General features: G+C 40.0%; 2 protein-coding genes across 2 annotated transcripts in view; both read left to right on the forward strand.

The window, feature by feature from the left end:
• Positions 1-295: 295 nt before the first annotated feature.
• xirp2b (xin actin binding repeat containing 2b) lies at positions 296-16729 on the forward strand. Its single transcript, XM_058612479.1, has 9 exons — positions 296-456; positions 2576-2742; positions 3323-3445; positions 3934-4023; positions 4266-4323; positions 4407-4498; positions 4798-14227; positions 15121-15251; positions 15343-16729. Exons 2-8 carry the CDS (start codon positions 2692-2694, stop codon positions 15210-15212), a joined length of 9936 nt encoding a protein of 3311 aa, XP_058468462.1. The 5' UTR covers positions 296-456; positions 2576-2691; the 3' UTR covers positions 15213-15251; positions 15343-16729.
• A 924-nt stretch (positions 16730-17653) lies between these two features.
• The window catches only part of b3galt1b (UDP-Gal:betaGlcNAc beta 1,3-galactosyltransferase, polypeptide 1b), a 51334-nt gene continuing 48800 nt past the window's right edge, over positions 17654-20187 (forward strand). Inside the window, exons 1-2 of the mRNA XM_058654783.1 lie at positions 17654-17744; positions 18015-18192. The gene's annotated coding sequence lies outside the window, so the exon portion shown is untranslated. The remainder of the gene's footprint in view (positions 17745-18014; positions 18193-20187) is intronic.

Genomic DNA, 20187 nt, shown 5'->3' on the forward strand with positions numbered 1-20187 from the left:
TAACGTCCATTTTTTCAGAGGAAGTGAATAATGAGAGATTGTTGGTTTTGTGAACTTGGGTGGTAACAGCTGCTGGGGTATGCAGTGCACTCTGATGGACGATGTGATGATGAAACCGGAGTGACTTGACTTATTAGTACACAAGCATCTGCAGAGGAGTCACAGGAAGTCTTTCCATATAGATTTTCTGGGGACTTGACATGGGTGGCACTGAGGCCTCACTCTCTAAAAAAAACAACCCAGGCATTTTTTTGGATGTGGGCGGAGGGTCTAAAATAAAATCAGCTGTCACTGTCTGCTTGTTGGACAGAGATGAACACATAGTTCTGGAGCTGGTCTCCATCGCAGACTGGGATTTGCTTTTGGACCTGAAAGACCCTGCAGGCCGGGGGTGCAGTGGCCTTCTTGTGGGATTCTACCTGCTGAGCTTTTATTTTTTGATAACACTATATCCTGGTATGTAACAAATACTCTGTGTTGTTGAAAACATATAAATATGTATATGTTTTTGGTATTTTTACATTAATAATTCTACATGCAAAAGGGTAGTGGTGATACAGCTTAGAATTTCTTATCTGGAAGACTGACACTAAATATTTGATTCTACTAAAAATGTAATAACATCGTCCTCATGTCAAATGCACAGCCACAAAAAATACAAGGACCAAATAAATCTTACATTAGGCCTGCTGGGAAATGAACTGTGAACGAAACACTAAATTAACTGAATTTTGGCTTGAGACATAAGATTTATTCTATTCACTAATTCCAAGTAGATGGAGTTCTGAGCTGTTCAACTGTCTGAACCACACACAGTACCTCAAGGGATAATGTTGCTCTACTTCCATGAAATGAGAAAGCTAAAGAGTAAATATGTATAAATACACACAAATTCAAGTTTATCAATGCATGGTATCTAACAGCCTTTTAAACGGAAACCCTGGCCTTCTAGTTTTCCTTTTTATTTCACTGAGAAACACAACCCTCCTAGGTTAAGTTTAAAATAGGCATGGTTTATTTTTGCAGGTGCATGGCGCCTAGATTACTTCACCTTCTTGTTATTTGAGCTCTTAACCCAACCTAATGTGTCATACGAGAAGTCTCAGACTGTTGACAGATTTCTTTTGGCTACACATTTTAGTTCCTACCACAATAATTTACAGTCTGTGAGTCTATGCCCTCAAGACCTGAACTGAGATCTGCTGCACTGCATGTTTGCCACTGGTTAAATTTCACAGCTGAAATTAAGATTTTGATTAAATGACATAAGTAACTGCTGAAATAAACCTGTATAAATTTAGGAGTTGTCTAATAGGTTAAAATAGATTTGATTGAAGCTAAAACAGCCAGTAGGGGAAATAATGCACCAATAGCTCTCATCAAAGGTGTGTTTGCCATGATATGAAGCAGCATTAAAGTATGTTTTCAACTTAAAGAGGCGTATAAACTCTAGTTAAATCTAATAGCTTATCACATTCAACTATAAAAACAATGGGATGTTTTGATTGGGTTTTTGTGTAGCCTACTACTTACTTTTGTTGTGTTGTCTTGAAAAATAAATTACAGTGACTAACCCAATCCCGTTGCTGCCAAAATATTACATGATTTTAGTTTGAATGTGGTTTCACACAGTGTTAATTCCACACAGAACAGAGTAATAGATAAACAAATGAAAACAGATACTTTTTCTTTTTTTTCAAACATCAAAAATGTAATCCAATTCTCTTATTTGCAACAGTACAACATATGCCTTTTTAGGTTTAAGTTGATATCATCTTACTGACTGTTTTTGCAGCACATAAAAATTGTAAGATAAACAAAACCATAATTTTCGTCCATGCTGTTCCAGGCATAAACTTTTACTTAGTCTAAATATGTCTGAACTTGAAAGGCAAATCTCAATCATGACAAAAACTACTTCCTTAATGATCATCTAAATCTGACGAAACATTGCGGTCTAATTGTAAATGGAGCTCACACTTTAGTAATGATGAATAATATCGCTGATAAAAGTGCACAAAAGCTCAGTGTAATCAAAGTGGACATCTCGAGGAGACTGACGAACACCAGTAGCATGTCTTCTTTAGTTTCAAGTGTTAATGTGCGAACCACAATCTTACCATCGCACATCATGACTGAACAAATATCTCGTACACAACTCGCACAGCTTTAAATTTAAAAACATCATTTTCATAAATCCCCTACATTAACCTTACATCAGAGGACAAGTGATGTCTGACAAAACCACCACCTGCACTGTGGTAGCACCATAAAAACATCTCTGTGGCTCTCAGTTTGTTGCCCAATTAAATATATCTATAAACTTGAGATATAGACTAGAGACTAGAGATCTCAAAATCGTATTTAATTTTAACACAATTGTAAACTAATAACCATGTGACCTACTTTATCTGCATTACACTAGGCATTTGTTCTAAAATAGTAAGCAATTCTAGCAATAAAACATATACAGTTATGACACAATGTTTTCATTGCATTTCTTTATAACACCAAACAGTGTGTGCTCACATAAGAACCATTCATTTTAATTGCGTATTGGTCATGTGTGTGATAGCTGCTGGCAGCGCAGGTTTAACCAGGGCGGGACCTCCTGTAAGCTTTTCAACCAGAGGAACCGGATTCACTCTGTGGACTCAGAGGTCATCCCACTGACCAACTGTGAGCGAGGCCATGTACCAGGCAGCTGTGTCCAAGCGAGCCGACAACACCATCCACAGCGGGGTACTTTGGCTTGTGCATGGACACGTATTCTTTCAGCTGTAGCTACAGTACTTGCCAGAGTTGCCTGCACTGAAACTAGCATTTGCATACTTTTGTTGTTTGTTATATTGGCTTGCTTGTTTTTAGTGTGTATGTCGTCATGTGGTTAAATATCTTGCCGAAGTGTCACCATTACTGTTAGTGCTGTCATGCAGTTATTAGCATAGGAGATGACAGTTTTGCAGCTGGAAAAAGGAGGTCGGCAGTCTTACAAATACATGTATAAATAGAGGGGGAAACATGAGACAATCCTTCATCACATGACAGAATATAGGTTACATAAAGCATAAAATATGTTTTAGGTTTATTTTGAAAGGGCACTCGCAACTTGAAAATTTCACATATGAATGTATGATTGAAGGTGTGCATCTGTTCATCTGCAGTGAGAGAAAACAAACCACACGTAGCATTAGCTGCACCATGCTTGACTGCCCCCTGTGCTGCATGCACATCACATATACAGTAATAGCCCACAAAGCATCTGTGTGACTTCAGATCATGTAGAATCTGAGACCACTAATGTGATTTCCTGCTTCATTAGGTCATGGAGGAGTCAGAGGTCTGTTCCCTGCCTGTGGGAATTGTGAGGAAACAATTTGAGACCCAGGAAAGAACAACATCACAAAATGTAACCCAGTTCCATTTCCATCACAGAACTGTGCAGGTACACATGTTCAAAGGCGGTATACAACACTTCATCAGGCTGATACTAAGCATGAAAGAGACTGGTTAAGTTACATGTTAAATTATGTTTGTTTTTTACCTGACCTTGTTTCTATTTGCACTCTTCCATTTAGCTTTTCATCTGCATTGCAATATAACGGTTCTTCTTGTCACAACAACCTAAGCTCCATTCTGTAGAGCTGAACAAAGCAAAAGTAAATAATTCACTATTTCAGGATTTGGTTGAATGTGAGAACAGCTTATCATATGCTATGTCATCCTGCTTCCAACTGTGGTTAATCATTTCAAACTGCAATGAGCAATCAAACATCACATCTACATTGTATTCAGTCATGTTCAGTACTATGAGGCTTTGGCTGCTGTGGTACATGATGGTGGAGTACACACCTAGACAAGACAGGGGATGATGGGTTTTTTTTGTGAGTGCTGCTTTGTGTGACACAGACACATTATTTCCCTGTGTCACAGGAAACATCAAACTCGGAGGTGACAGTGTCAAGCAGCAGCAGTCACGTTGTCCCAGGCAGTCAGCATCTAGACTTCAACCAGGAAACCATGGTACTGAATATAATCTGTCACTTTGTGTGTAGACAGGCTTTGCTAATGAGCTGAACACTTTGCCTTGTTGAACAAAAACTGTAACAGATTGCAATCAATTCAATTGGTGTAATTAATGTTTGTGTAGTATTTGTTGACACTTTGGCAGAAATTAAGAACTCTGTGTACGGCTGACAAGTTCAATCTTTCTACTGGCTAACAATTCCTTATTTCCTTTATTCTTTCTTCTTGAAATACACCAGGTATCCTACAGCAACAGTAACCTAGCATCTGGTTATGAAAACCATCAACATGAAACAGGTAGCTTGATTTTTTGTTTGTTTGTCTTTGCATCAAGAAAGAGAAAGGCCTCTCTTTATTATTTTGTCTATGCTGATTTTTAGAAGAGGATGAGTTTCCCAGGTACACTACAAAAGAACTGAGGGATCGGTTTGAAAGAACAATAGAAGAGGCTGCCCCACAAAAAACAGTTAAGGTAAGCTTTTTCCGTTTCATTGAGAAAGGCAGCAGCACAAATAGTGGATATTCCATTTCAGGTATTTAAGTAATAAATATAAATTAAAACAATTTATGTTGTAGAAAAACAACAGAAGATCAACTGGTGTATATGTTTAGTGCAGCCAAACTAATGTTAATTATTTTAACAAACACAATACATAAATAATAAAAATAACAAGGTGAATAGTAGTGTACATATCTCTCTGAAACTCAGTTTTTTTTTTTTAATGAATTCATTTTTATTTACCCATTGATATAATTTTTGTTCCTTATAAGATCGGACGTGACATCAATCGAAGTAAGTGGTCCTCAAATGTGACACAAAACAATGTTGTCACTTGTGAGGTCTATGAAGCATCTGGTACTGAATCAAAAGACACAACAGCTGCAGTGATGGATTATGCGGACTTCCCACCCCCACCTGCCGAGGATTCTGACTATCTTCCACCCCCGCCCCCCGATTTACTACAGATGCCATTAGAAGATCACGATATTCCAGACAGCCGTTACTCACCTGAGCCTCCAGAGATGCCAAATCCCATATACCCTGTCAACAGAGATGCTCACTTCAAGCAGAGGAGTATGAATGAGCTGAAACGTCTTTACAAACACATTCATCCTGAGGTTCGTAAGAATATTGAGAAAGATTACAGCAATGAAACTGAGAGCAACCAGTTTGAGAGCAAGGAGTACGTGTATGAGGATGACGGTGGAAGTCCTGATGAGATGAATGATGACGAATATGGGGAATGGGAAGACGTTCTTCCTGGTGAGGTGCAGGCATTGCGTTGGAGGTTTGAGAATAAGGCGCTGGACACGATCAGAAATGAAACACCCGATGATGATGATGATGTCAAGAAAATTCAACAGGAAATAATTCTTGGCAAAGATGTGAGACACACAGCTTGGATGTTTGAGACAAAGCCGATTAAGGAGCTGGGCTCACAAAACCCCAACTCAACAGAATATAAAAATAAATCTAACAAATTAGACAAAGGAGATGTCCGTGCTGCAGCATGGTTGTTTGAAACCCAAACTATGGATACTCTCAACAAAATCCACAAGGAGGAGGATCTAACAAAAGAGATTGTGTTCACTGAAGAGGATGAAAATGCCACCATTTACATGATTGACAGCAAATACATGGAAAGCCTTGGACACACTGAGACCATTGATGAGAGCCACCTGCTGAGTCTACGGGCTGTGTTGGAGGAAATTAATGAAGATGTGAAAACTGTGACAAGTACTTTTGACACTCAGTTTAAATGCATCCTTATGGGTCAATCAAGCCAGATGTTAGAGATAAAGTCTGTGCGCAAAATTGAAACTGAACTGGAAAACTCTATTGGCTCACGTTGGCTTTTCGATACTCAACCCCTGGACATGGCAAACAGAGAACCTACGCCTTTAAAACTTGTATGTAGTCTTTCCATGGAGGACAGCAACAAGGGAGACTGGGGCAGGTGGCTGTTTGAGATAAAGACATTAAATTCTCTCAGTGAATGGGAATGCTCAGAAATGGAGAAAAAGGAGATAACTGGAGCTGATGTGCGCAAACATTGCCTTGTGTTTGAAACTCAAACAATAGATTCTCTGAAGGATGAGTCCAACACCAGATCTCAGTGTCTTGAAGAAATTATTGGAGGCAATGTTAGATCTGCACGGAATTTTTTTGAAAGCAGCCCTCAAGTAGCCAGAAAGAACTGTCCTGAGGTTGGAAAACTTAAAAAGGCAACAGTAAATGAAGAAGTAAAAGGGGATGTGCGTCACCAAAAGTGGCGCTTTGAGAGTCAACCTCTAGAGTACATAAGAGATGAGAAGAAAGAGATTACACGAACTGTGAATATTGAGGAAGACCTCACACAGGAGGATGGCACAAGCTGCAGGGCAGATGTCCGTAAGAATTGCTGGGTATTTGAGACACAACCAATGGATACCTTAAAAGATGATTCAAATACACGGTCTTCGCAGAAAGAGGAAATCATTGCAGGTAATGTGAGATCAGCCAGAAATTATTTTGAAACAATTCCAACTGATGAGCTGAAAGAACTTGCAGAGGTGGGCAAACTTAAAAAATCAGTAGCACTAGATGAGGAAAAAGGTGATGTCAGACATCAGAAATGGCGATTTGAATGCCAACCCCTGGTTGGCATTCAAAGAAAGAAAGAAGTCATTCGAACAATCGACTTGGAAGAAATTGATAAAGTGGACGTCTCAAACTACAAGCAAATCTTTGAGAGCACAGATTTAACCACGAGAGATGAATCTCAAAAGATTCTCATAGAGGGTGTAAAATCTGGCTCTGTGAAATCAAATAAAAACCTATTTGAGTCTACTCAACTTTATGCTATGGAAGACAGCTCGGGCCATATCCATGAGGTGAGAACAGTGCGGCGTGAAGAGGTGGTTAAAGGAGATGTGACAACCTGCAAGTGGATGTTTGAAACACGGCCAATAGACCAGTTTGATGAAAGCATGACTAAATACCAAATTATCAAGGGCATCTCCAAACAAGAAATAGAATCTGGTGATGTTAAAACTGCAAAGTGGTTGTTTGAAACACAGCCACTTGATGCAATTAAATACTTCAGCAATATTGAAGATGAAGAAAATGTGGTCACATGTACAAATCACGATATCATGAGGGGCGATGTGAAAACCTGTAAGTGGCTATTTGAGACTAAACCGATGGAGGATCTAAATGAAAGAGTCGAAATAAAGGGTGACAGTGAATCTAAAGAAATGAGCAAGGGCGATGTCAAAACCTGCACATGGCTCTTTGAAACACAAGCACTTGATATGATCCATGATGAGTCAGAGACAGTACTGAAGACATGCACAGTGAATCAAGAGGACATTACAGGAAAGGATGTAAGAACGGCTTGTTTTCTCTTTGAGACAGAGAAACTGGAGAACCTCACGGGAGAGGAGTCGGACTCTTTTAAGCGGGTCACACAGATAGACATTGCATCAGGAGATGTGTCAAGGATGAAGTATGTTTTTGAAAACCAAACATCTGATATCATGACTTCCACATCTGAGGAAGTGATGCAAAAGCTCAAAAGAGTGCAGACCGAGGAAATGCAAAAAGGAAATGTGGGCACCTGCAAATGGCTCTTTGAAAACCAATCCATCGATACAATACATGATATTCAAGAGGAATCTAAGAGCAGTCGCACAGTAAATGATGTACAAGGAGGAGATGTAGACAAGGGCCGTTTAATTTTTGAGACATACTCATTGGATAAAATCCACGAGGAGACAGACACAGAGCTGATGAAAATGCAAAGAATTGTTTGTGATAAAGATGAGATGGGGGATGTCAGAAATTATACCATGATGTTTGAAACTCAGCCCCTTTATGCTATTCAGGACAAAGAGGGCCATTACCATGAGGTTACCACCGTCACAAGTGAAGAGGTAACAAGAGGAGATGTAGTGGGAACCCGTTGGTTGTTTGAAACCAAGCCTCTTGATGCTATCAAGGACACAGACGAGGTTTATATAATCAAATCTGTCACACAACAGGATGTGCAAAAAGGAGACGTCTCCTCTGCCAAGTGGAAATTTGAGACACAACCTCTTGATAGGATTGCTGAAGAGAAGAAGACTTTGATAAAAACTGTTGATGACATTCAAGGAGGAAATGTAAGAATGAATAAACACCGTTTTGAGTCGGATGCCTTGTCACAGGATTCTGTTAGAACAGTTAATGTGAGTGAAATACAAAAAGGTGATGTTAGGACTGCAAAATGGCGATTTGAAACACAGTCTATTGATAAAATAAGAAGCATGAGCTCTGAAAATCTGATTGAATCTGTTAAAAAGGAAGAGGTCGCAAAGGGAGATGTCAAAAATTCAGTCTGGCTTTTCGAGAAAAATCCCCTTGACCACATCAAAGAGGCAGACGAGAATGAGGAAACTGTTGTCACTCAAGAGGAGATTCCCAAAGCGGATGTTAAGACAACAAGATGTCTCTTTGAAACTACACCATTTGATGACTTTAATGAGACAAAAATGGAAAAAACTGAAATTCTCGGCAAGAGTGTCAAGGGAACGCTTGAGGAGCTTTATAGTCAGAAAATGGTGACGTCAAAGGGAATACTCATTGAAAGTGATGAAATTGGTGATGTTAGGATGGCAAAATTTCAGCTTATGAATACGCAGGCCCCAGAGATTCAGCGAGAGGAAGTCATCAGGGGAGATCTACAGACTATTATGATGAATCTACTAAACAGACAGGAAAGAAATGAGCAGCAGATAGTCATAGATTCAGAGGAGAAGGGTAATATTAGCACAACTGTGCAGCAGCTATTCAATCAAGATAGAGACAGCAGTGTTGAAAGGGAGGAAATATTAAGAGGTGATATTCAGGAAGCCATTAACAACCTTTTCAGTGCGGACAGTTTGGCAAAACATGGAATACTCATCCAAGAGGATGAAAAAGGAGATGTACAGATGACAATTTATTCTCTTCTCAATCAGCAACAGAATATTACTCTTGAAAAAGAAGACATTGTGAGAGGTGATATAAAGCGGGCTCTACAGAGACTGTCCAGTGCAGACAAGACAGGCCAGGCAGTGAAAATAAAGGTGGATGACGCTGAAAAAGGAAATGTCAACTTTTACTCCACATGCATTGAATCTGGTGCAATGGAGTATCTCAAACAGCTTCATTTAGGACCTGATGATACATCAGCTGACATAGTAGAAAAAGAAAAGATTGTTGGAGGGGACATCAAGGGTACAAAACTCATCCTCAGTCATAATCAAATGCAAATTGAGCGCACAGTAGAGGATGTGATACCTGGTGATGTTCACAACACAGTTAAAGTCTTCATGTCAGAGCCAACTGTCTCATTTGATAGACAAAAGGAGGAGATTGTCAGGGGAGATTTAAGAGCTGCTCTGAATTCACTCTCTCAATCAGCAAATCAGACAGTTGTTGTGGAGAAAGAGGAGGTGATAAAGGGCAATATACCAAAAACTCTACTATGTCTGGAGAAGTGTCAGAAGCGTTCCAAAGATGTGGAGAAGCCAGATATCATACCGGGAAATATCAAGGGGACTCTGAGATCTCTTGAGAAATCAGCAACATCAAAAGTTAAAGTTGATGTTGAGGAATTAGTTGCTGGAGATGTGAAGGCCTCGCTGAAATCTCTGGAGCTGGCAAAGCAAGCAGTGAGGGAAGTTGAAAAGGAGGAAATTGTAAGGGGTGATATTCACACAGCAATGCAAAACCTACAAGATGCTTCTAATGAAAGAATAACGTGTCAGCAGGAAATAGATGTGCAGGGAGACGTCAGAGGAACAATTCAACTCTTCATGGAGCCTCCATCTTCACCAACGATGCAGAGGAGGAGCCCAAGCCTCGAGGGTGAAGTGAAGGGTGATGTCAAGATGTCAATCAAATCATTATATGAGACACAGGAGCAAACCCAGCTTGGGAAAGAAGAAGTGATAAAGGGTGATGTTAAAGGCACTATTAAATCACTTATGGAGACAGCACAGCGTGAAACTCCCAAAGTCAGACTTGGATCACACAGAAGAGTTCGCGTTAAACAAAGCCCTCCTGTTAAAAATCTCAACGTTGATACACAGAGGAACATACAAAAGATAAAAACAGCTAAATCAGTTGAGACATCAAAAGTAAATAAATCCTTGAATGAAACTCAAACTGCTGGAGTCAAGTCAAGTACGGTGGTGCAGTCTTCTCAACAATCAACAACAGTGGTGGAGCATAAAACCATAACCCAAAAACATGACATTAAAACAGTAAAAACAGAGTTTCGTAATCTGAAATCTAGTTCAAAGGGAATGAAGAAAACCAAAGTGAAAACTGATGTTTACATTTTACAATCACAAGTACCAGAGCCTGACCTGCCTCTCCCACCTCCACCTGTCGTAGATACTGAGCTTCCTCCTCCTCCTCCCCCTCCCCCTCCTCCCACTGTTGATTCTGACATTGATCACCTTCCTCCTCCTCCTCCTCCCCCACCACTTACCAGTGAGGAGGACTTCCTCCCACCTCCTCCATCTCAACAAGAATTGGAGAGTCTGCCAGCACAGGCAATTCATCCAGCAAAAGCAAAAAAGATGACAGTCAAGAAAGTGAAGGCTCCTGCTTTACACCCTGTCCCCAAACTGGAGACTAAAGTGGAATTCAGTAAGACACAACAGATGAAAGCAACATCAGCTAAAGTAGTTGAAATAAACCAAAACCAATCAGAGATGACAACAACACATTCAAAGACTGTTTCATGTAAAATCCCTCCACTGCCTGAGTCACCACAGCCATTAAAGAAAGTTTACTTCTCACCTGTAAAATTCACCCCTCCACCCTCTCCCCCTCCCTTCATGAGAGGGAAAATGAGTAAATTTACCACTCCTCTGATTAAAGCAGAAGAAAAATTCCGGAAGCAGAAAGAGGAAAACACCCCCCCAACCACTCCAACTCCCACTTATATACATGACTCAGTTACAGCTGCTCTTGAAATGCTTTCCAACAACAATATAGCAGAAATCACACAGCAAAGAGCTGACATTACAGCTTTCAATGTTGATTCAGACTCACTACTATATGATTTATCCAAGCATGCTGTTAGTACCACCCACGACGGTGCCAGTCATGAGAAAATGTTCACAGATTCTTCGATTATGTCTACTGCTTCACAGGAAATTGTCTCCAATGAGATGTCTAAAGTTATCTCGATTCAAAAGACATCATCTGCCTCATCTGTGAGACAGCACGTGCATACAACACTACAGAAAACAGATTCCTTCAAACAGTCTGGTGCATCTGTCATTACTGATAAAGTTCACACCTCAAACACTGATGTGGCAAATGCAGGAAACATTACTGCAGATAGAAAGAAAGACTCACAAATTCAGACAACAAAGGGCCCCAACAGAGCTGAAGATAAAAAGGAAGACAAAATGTCCAATCAAATAGTAAAACCTGAAATATCTGTCAATGCTGAAGTGAATGTAAAATTAAGCACATCACAGTCTGAGAGCAAGAAGACTGCAGACAAAGCATCCAAATTACCCAATAACCTTCAGTCCTCCAAAAAAGCAAATGCCATTTCAGATAAAAATGTAAAGGAGTCTAAATCACCGCAGCGTGAAAGCAAAAAGAAAAATGATCATTCTCCTACAACGAGTCAGGAGAGAGTTTCTGATCAGCCAATGCAAATGACAGCTGCCAACACAGATGGTAAAACAGGCAAACCAAATCAAAAGGTGAAAAAGAACAACAAACAAGAAAAGCAACTAGAGGCCAAACTGTCCAGTGAGAGTGAAAAACAGACAGTTTCAGAAGATCTAAAGGTGAAAACAACTGATACAAAAGTGATCAGGGAATCTGAAGATGTAAAAACTGAGTTACAGAGGATTAAGAAAGTTACTGCCTCTCCTGCTACTACCTCAGCTCTTGCTGTTACTGATATTATAAGTGAAAGTCAACAAGAAACTCCAACTCCCACAAAGAAGAAAAAGAAGTCGAAAAAGTCTAAAGGGAGTTCACCGCCAGGTAAAGGTAAAGACATTTCCATAGAATCAAAGTTAGAGGCTACAGAGATCAAGACGGTAATGCCTGAAAAATCCCATCAAACTCAGAACACAGTTGCAATTTCCCAAATTCACAAAAGTAGAAAAGAAGAGCACATTCAAGTCATGAAAGAAGTCACTTTCACAGAAAGCAAAGGGCAGCAAAGTTGCCAGGAACAAAAGGGAGTTCCAAAACACATGAAGACATCGGAAAAGAAGAAAGCAAGGACAGTTATTCAACAGAGCACAGAGGAACCACAACAAGAAAGTAGGGCTGTCCCAATCACAGTGGCAGACGAGTCAGAACAAAATAAGTTGGCCACAACAGGAACACTCAAGGAATCTCCGCTTCAGAAAGAAATCTTCACAGAGATACATGATTCAAAATATTTAAAGACTCTGCTCAATAATGTCCCAGATTGGCTTATAAGTCCAGAGAGAAAATGTGAGCTGGAGGGATCTGCTGTGGTGAAAAGTGATGCACATGAAAATCAAGAAATTATCTCACATGTGATGACAGCAGCAGAGCCTAAGCTAGAAGATTATGAGACAATGGAGAAGCATGAATGTGAGTCGGTTTCTGAGAAGGGCATTTGTGGTGGAGCCACAGCAAGAATATCCAAGATCAGTATTGGTTCTGCCAAAATTGAGAACCAAATAATTAAAAATACATCTCAAGAAAAAAGAACGGAAGATGTCAGTCAGTGCAAGCCTTTTGACTTCCGTGCACTCTCACCATTACTGAGGATGCGTTCACCATCGCCGACATTTATCACCATTGAATCCACACGAAGAACCGACTCACCCCAGAGGGTAACTCCTTCACCAACCCTGCTGCACCGGCCCCCCACACCTCCCACACCACCACCACGCAGGTGTGACACCCCAACATCACGCCTCACAAGAATCACACCTTCCCCAACTTTTGACAGAGCAGAAAATTTGGCTCGACTGAAAGACACAATGGCCAAGCTCTCACGTGGTGTCACCCCGCCGCCCCTTCTCTCTCCACAACAGATCTCGGAGAAGAAATCAGAGATTGTAGAATCACCGGCGTCATTCCATCGGCAAATCAAAATTGAGTCCCAAGTTTTGGAGTTTCCGGGGATGTCATTTGAAAAGCCCAAAGTGAGTTTATCTGAGGCACATGTAGGAGAAGAGCTAGCTAATATTGTTCAAGGTTTAAATGCAAGCGAGACACAGAGCAAGTCTGAGAATCACTCGCTGTTGTTTCAAAATGATCCAGATCTCATTGACGATTCAGATATGTCAGAGCCATCAGCTGCATCTGTCAAGGAAAAGAGAGAGTTTTTTGAAGAGGCTCAAAAGGCTGAAATTAAAAAGGCCTACGTGCGAAAGGAGCCTATTGCTATACCTGAACGACTGGGCCCAGACCTGGAGGGGGGTGTTGCAGAAAATCTGAAAAAGGAAAAGGATGAGCTTCCCAGGGCAGACCTGTCGGGTCTAGTAAACATATTTGAATCTCCACAAGAGAAAATTTATATCAAAAATGAGATTATCCCACCCACAGAGTGGCTTTACAGTGATAGTGAAAGCACAGATTGCGACAAAGAGATAGTACATGTCCTGGAAGAGGGAGTGCCAACTTTTGACATCCAAGCAATTAAAAATGTTTTTGAACTGGGTGAGCAAAGTTTCTCATTCAGAGAGGAGGAAAAAGATCAGGAGGAGCCCAAGTCAAGCCTGAGTGAAACAACAGTCGACACTTCAAAGCTGGAAAGTCCCCAAGAGACTAAGGGAGGCACACAGCAGAGCATACCCCTCCCTCTATTGAAATATGACGCAGAAGCTGTGCCAGCAGAACCATCAGCCTTCTCTGGAGCCAAATCAATCACAGAACATTTCTCAGATGTTGACGAGTTTGGTAACCAGGTCATTGGATCAAGGACAGCTGTGACCATGCACTCTGAGGGCGTTTCAACTCAAAAGGCGCCTTTCTCCTATGCCGATGCAGTAAAACAAAAAACTTCGGCAGTGAGGCGAACAGAAACGTGTGATGAAGATGCCACTGAGAAGCTGCTGAGGAATTTCCACCAGACTTGGTCAGAGAGTGAGGCAGTTTTCAAAAGTCTTGGCTACACTGTGTCAGAGGAGTCAACATCGCAAGTTATATCACAACAGACGACTTTCTCATCTGGTAAAAACTGCAGCATGAAACAACAAAACAAGTGGCATGGACTGTGGATGGGTTTTGTTTGAATGCATTTCATGTTTTTGTAAAAATATGAACGTTCAGGTACTAAGAAATAACACCATGGGTTTTCAACTATGCTTGCAAGGCTGTGCACAAGTGGAACACTGTATTAACGGCAAAAGGGAACATTAACATGCTTATGAAAGCTATGCTATTCTCTCTTTTAAAAACAAAAAACAAAACCTGTTCTTTGAAGCTTTTAAACATCTCATGGCCGTCATCATCAGCATGTTGAATTTACGGAGTTTTCAAGCAAATACAAATGAAAGCCAAACAACATTGAACACAGATGATCCTCCTCTCTTTTGTGACCGTTGATAATCATCTGATAACAACTGCATCAGATATGTTCATCAATTATTTTTATTTATATTTTTTTTTTAATTTTGTGTTCAAGATAATTTATCCTTTATCATCCCTTTATCCTTGTACTGGGTCTTTATGCTGCAAGGCTAACCACCATGTGGCCCTGTTCATGATGATGTCAATCTCAAAAAAATTAGTGATCATGATGAGGGGCTATCCACTGGCTGACCAGACTGAAACCAGCATGTAATGATGTACCTTTTAGAGTGTCTGCATTTGGAGTACATAAGTAAATATACCAAAACCTGACAAACGATATGAACTATTCCCTCTGACAACAGCTGTCAGCGATTAAACAAATGCATGAGCATGCCATGGAACCTTTTGAATGCAAACATTCTGTACTGCTTTGTATTAGTGAGATTAACAATCATGAAAACAGAAATAAATGATGTAGCTCATTGTTGCATTGTGCGGCAACCAAAAAGAAAAACAAAGTCCACATTTTGTATTTGATTTCTTTCTAATAGGTTCGAGTTCCGAAGTCGGAGCTCTGCGCAGTATGTCGGAAGAGAACTTATCCAATGGATGCTCTGATAGTGGACAAAAAAAAGTACCATAAATCCTGTTTCTGCTGTGAGCACTGCAAAACTAAATTAAGGTAAATATGGTGCTCATTCAAGTAATTGTTCGCACTAGATTATTTTTTATTAATGATGTATTCTTACAGGATTTTTCCTTTTTTTCCGTAGCCTAGGAAATTATGTCTCTCTCCATGGACACTTCTACTGCCTGCACCATTACAAACAACTTCTCAAGTCCAAAGGGAACTACGATAATGGACTTGGGCAAAATCCTCCCTCAGGAAGTGGAGGTCCTATCCTCTCAGATGAGAAACTTGAATGGAGATATTCCATGAGCAGCATAAGTTCAGTAGACAAAACACACAGCGGTGAAAACGAAATGACAAAATGTAACAAAATATCTGTAGTCTGGCCTCCACAGGCTGATCCCCCAAAGAAAGCCTTTAAAATAGAAGAAGACATCCAGGTCACTAAACCACAGTGGCCCCCTGCAGACAACTCCCCCACGTCACCCAAACAGCAACACAGAAAGGCTGTTCCCAGAAGTGTCCTTTGAAATATTCTCTATAGTCAAAGAAATGCAAAGAAAAAGCACACGACAGTGAATGGACATGAGAAATACTAAAAAAGAAATGTCCTGTATAGGTGCATTTAAGGAAGCGTTTGATGAAGGTCATGTAGTTAAGTGATTTAAACTGGGAACAAGTAATGTAAGAAATGAGCGTAAGCTATTGTAAATGGTGTGGAAAAGGCAGGTTGTAAAAGTTAAGTGTTAGACAGAAAGATGTGGAGAAGGTGTGGAAAATGGAAGTAGACGTGAGATGGTGCGCTTTTAATTGATAGGGTTATTATGTGTAATTTTCCATTCAGTGAATTTCTTTTTAGTATTTTTAGTCATAATTAAATCTAATCTGGAAAAAAAACCTTTCAACTGATAGAACATTTGTCATTTGCCTTGTAAAACTACAGTTTTCCAGGGAAAGAGAGAAAATAAAGTCAAATGAATGTCAAATTAAAAAGAAAACGATAAAATGAAGTAAAAGTGACTATTTAAAGCTCACAAACCCCACACAGAAATGTAGGTAGTCTATCAAAGTCACATGTATTATGACCCATTTTCCTTTTCACCACTGTTGTTTTTCCTCACATTAATTGGTTTATTGTACAATTCAGTCCATTTTTGGCTATTACATGGAGGTGCTGTTCTTCTGATGTATTATTTTTGTCAGGACTTTTATTTTTCAACAGATAAACATTTTTACATTTACCTTTTTTTTTAGCACCTGGTGTGCAGACTACTAAAAGCACATTGGAATTATTTTATTTATAATATTGAAAGTATATAATATAAACAAGTGGATTGGTGATAATCATGTTTGTTTTGGACATTTGTTTCCTATTTTGAAAAAACAACTATTTTGCAATGGATAATTGTATTTTTTAGATAAGATGGTCATACCTTGCTTTATACAAGAGAATTCCTGATTTTGCCACATTGTCAGGCTGGTTTACTTTCTTTATTGCTGATCTAAGAGCAATAAAATGTGGAATTGTATTGTTTCCTTTGTCTCTTTGAAAGCAAATGGCCCGTTTTCAGTATTTGCAGTAGTGCACTGTATCTGAATGGGAATCTGTGGCTGTGTTGCATGCGTTCATCCATATTAAACACAAGGGTTGTCAGGGGGGTGAATCTGATAGAATTCACCTGCAGCAGAGAGGGTCAGGTCAGCAGATCCCTTTCACACTGCCTCTATAATCTCCTTTTGAAGCTAACCCCACCTCTGCGGGGGGGGGGGGGGGGTTTGGAGCTCAGATTGCAGGATGCTTTCACCAGGCAACTGATCGTAGGCAAAGGCAACTTAAAAAGCAACATTAAAAAACAGCAGCAGAGGAAATCACACTGGGGTTAATTGAATTTTACAGTACTTAAATGATTCAATGATCAGTCACTTATCATCTAACTGGAAACATACAGGTTTCTGCAAAACGATAGAAACGTTATATTTTATGATTGAATTTGTTATAAAACCAGACTTTGCATATGTATAATAATCAGATAATTATGTGTCTTTGTTTTATGCTTTCTATTACATTTTCTAACTAAAACCTTCCCCCTTCATCTGAACATGTTTAAGAGGAGATGCATTCATTTAAATCTATAAAATAAGCTGTAAATAAACAAACCACTGAATAAATGCACAGCTGTTTGGTTCTTTCAGCTATTTTCCCCGTGGGTGTGTGGAGCTATGTGTGAGTTTTAGTGTACAATTTGTAGGAGTTGACTGGAGATTCTCTCACAGCGACAATCTACCGTGCTGCCGCTGGGTTCACGCGTTCGGCACTTTCTCTCCTTAAGCGGATTGGTTAGAAATCTATCGGATTAAATTGTGATTGGCCCTCCGTGTGTCGTCAGGCGCCACGTCAGCTCAGTTCCACTACCATCATGTTTCCTGCTCGCTGGTCTAAAAACAGTGCTGAGCTGGAGGAGGATGCAGCTGGAGCAGAGCTGAAAGCGCCTCATCAGGACCACAAGTCTAGAGTGTGATGAATGGAACGAGACACGGCGTGAGGTAGGCGCAACAACGCTGCTCTTTCTCCTTCCCTGCAAATCATGCAGCTTGATTCTCACTTATATGACAGAACGTGATAGCCACCCTGTGTAGACGCGTTCCTACTTTTATGTTGTGATTTCTGCGGTGTTTCGCGTCATACCAGATGATCATCTGCCCTTTTTAAATTTACCGTGAGCTCATCCGGCTGACCCGGCTGCTGCGAGCTCTAATCACAGCTTTAGTTTACTTCGTTTCGGTAATAGCTCACCTGTCTGTCTGGCTCCACAGTGATGCAGCTACTTTGGCTCACTCACTGATCTCCGTCCTGTTTGGATGAAGGATGTCACCTCTGCACCCACGCCTGGACATGCGTATAGGTTGTCCAGTAGGACATGGATGGGTGGTGCAGACCATCGAACTTTGAAAGTGACCACCTCTATGAAAAGGTTTGATTTGTGAGATATTGGTGAGTTTCATTTTATTATTGTATTATTTTATTGTCGAAAATAAATAAAAAAATAAAAGCCCTTTTACATCCTTCAACAGAATGACCAGAATGCCTCTTTAGATCTAGGTGACAGCTTGTAGGATGATTCTTTATGATAATAATAATAATAATAATATAATGATATGCACCATGGACATGAAATGAGCTGCTTTATGGACGTCATGAAAGAAACATGTTGTTGTTTTGCATAACCTTTTTGAGGTGCTCGGATTGTGGCTCTTGTTGGTAAGGCCTGTATACTTCTGTTACTTTAGTTTATGATCTCTCTCTCTCTCTTTTACACTCTTTTAATTACCTCCTTTTAACCTTTGTATATCTGGAATTGTCTTTGTCTCTGTAACTAGCTGTACTATCTATGCTGCAATCCCTGGAAGAAGAGATCTTGTATCTCAATGGGACCTTCCTGGCTAAATAAAGGATAAATAACAATAATAATAATAATACTAGTAATAATAATAATGATAGGTGTTATTGGTTGTAGGTCCATATTGTTGCCCAGGTAGTCAGACTTACCAAATGAAATCAAAAACATCATCTGACATCTGAAAAAGTGTTTCAGGCAGTGGCCACTACACAAACAGCGAATGGCTCAATACCACGTTTTTGTATCTGATAGTAACATCACAAACGTGCGTATCCACTGATATGGAGATCTGCCTAATACAGTCTTTTTTACCAAGCTGTTCAAGACATCTGTGCTGACGTAGTTGCAGCCGAACTAAATCAGCCATTCAGTGGAGCATTTTTGTGATAGTTAGGGTCAACTGATTGTGCTAGAGTTATGTTTTTACACAGATATACAATCCTGGGATTTTGACCAGTTCGATCAGTTCATTCCTAACAAGAACATTTCTGTGAGGGAAGAAGGTTCGATAATGTCATGGTGTCAGAATGGAGGTGGAAGTTTGGGTTAAAACATGCAGCAGGAGAACACGAGACGAGATGTTTAGTTACTTACTGGGATGTTAATGTGTCTTGTAGACTTTTATTTCTCGCTTTAGTTTCCATATCTTTGGTAAGATGCTGTTTTGCCTCATGCAGAAAAATAAATTGGATGAACATAATCTAAAAAGTACAAATTTGGCTCAGAGGGAGCTAGGTGTCTTGAGGACATGTGTTTCTTCTTGTTGCCGTTGCTGGGACATTTCAGATCATTATCTGCCCCAAACACCAACCCCTTCCTCGTCTAACAACATGATTTTTCCCATTACTTGTCCATTTGTCAGTACAGTGAGAAGAGATGTGTGCCAGACCGCCTCTCTGTGTTTGTTTGTTTGCTGCTGATCTTGCTCACAGCGGAACTGCGACTCTGTCTGTGTCCTGCTCAGTGTGACTGCTCCTCCTAATCACGTTTCTGCTACGGGTAATTAGTCTACAGAGTCTGAACCCTTAATGCCTGGTTTAAATGTGCTGCATTGCTTTGTCGGTGTTGTTACTCCGGGTTTACGCTCACAGCATTGATGTAGACTTTGCTCAGGTGTCTGTGTGTTGAGCGCTGGTTTTGAAATGAGTCGTTTATGGGAGGCAAATAAAAGAGACTGAATCATTTTTTGAGATCTGAGACAAAACAGTCGCTTGACGTTGTTGACATGTTTTTTAGTAGATTTTAAAATTAAGTAACACAGGCACTTTATATATGACAATTTCTTGCAAACCACTGGGAATTATTTTTTTATTTTTATTCGTGTGGTACATCTGTTTAGGCTATAAACACTGATGTATCAAGTCAAGACAATAGCATAGTATTTACTTGTCTAGATCAGCTTGTGCTAGGCTAGATAATAACATGTGGCTATTTCTCCCTTGCCTTCTCACACATTCTCCAAAGCAATTTTAAAATAAGCATTTGAAGCTAGGAGCCATTCAAAACAAATAAGGTTGTCATGTTTGTATATCCCAATGCAAAAAAAAAAATGCTCTTTGAAGAATATTCTTTCCCTTTTAAAGATTTAA

The sequence above is a fragment of the Solea solea genome, chromosome 2 (assembly GCF_958295425.1).
Source record: "Solea solea chromosome 2, fSolSol10.1, whole genome shotgun sequence".
Taxonomy (NCBI): Eukaryota; Metazoa; Chordata; class Actinopteri; order Pleuronectiformes; family Soleidae; genus Solea; species Solea solea.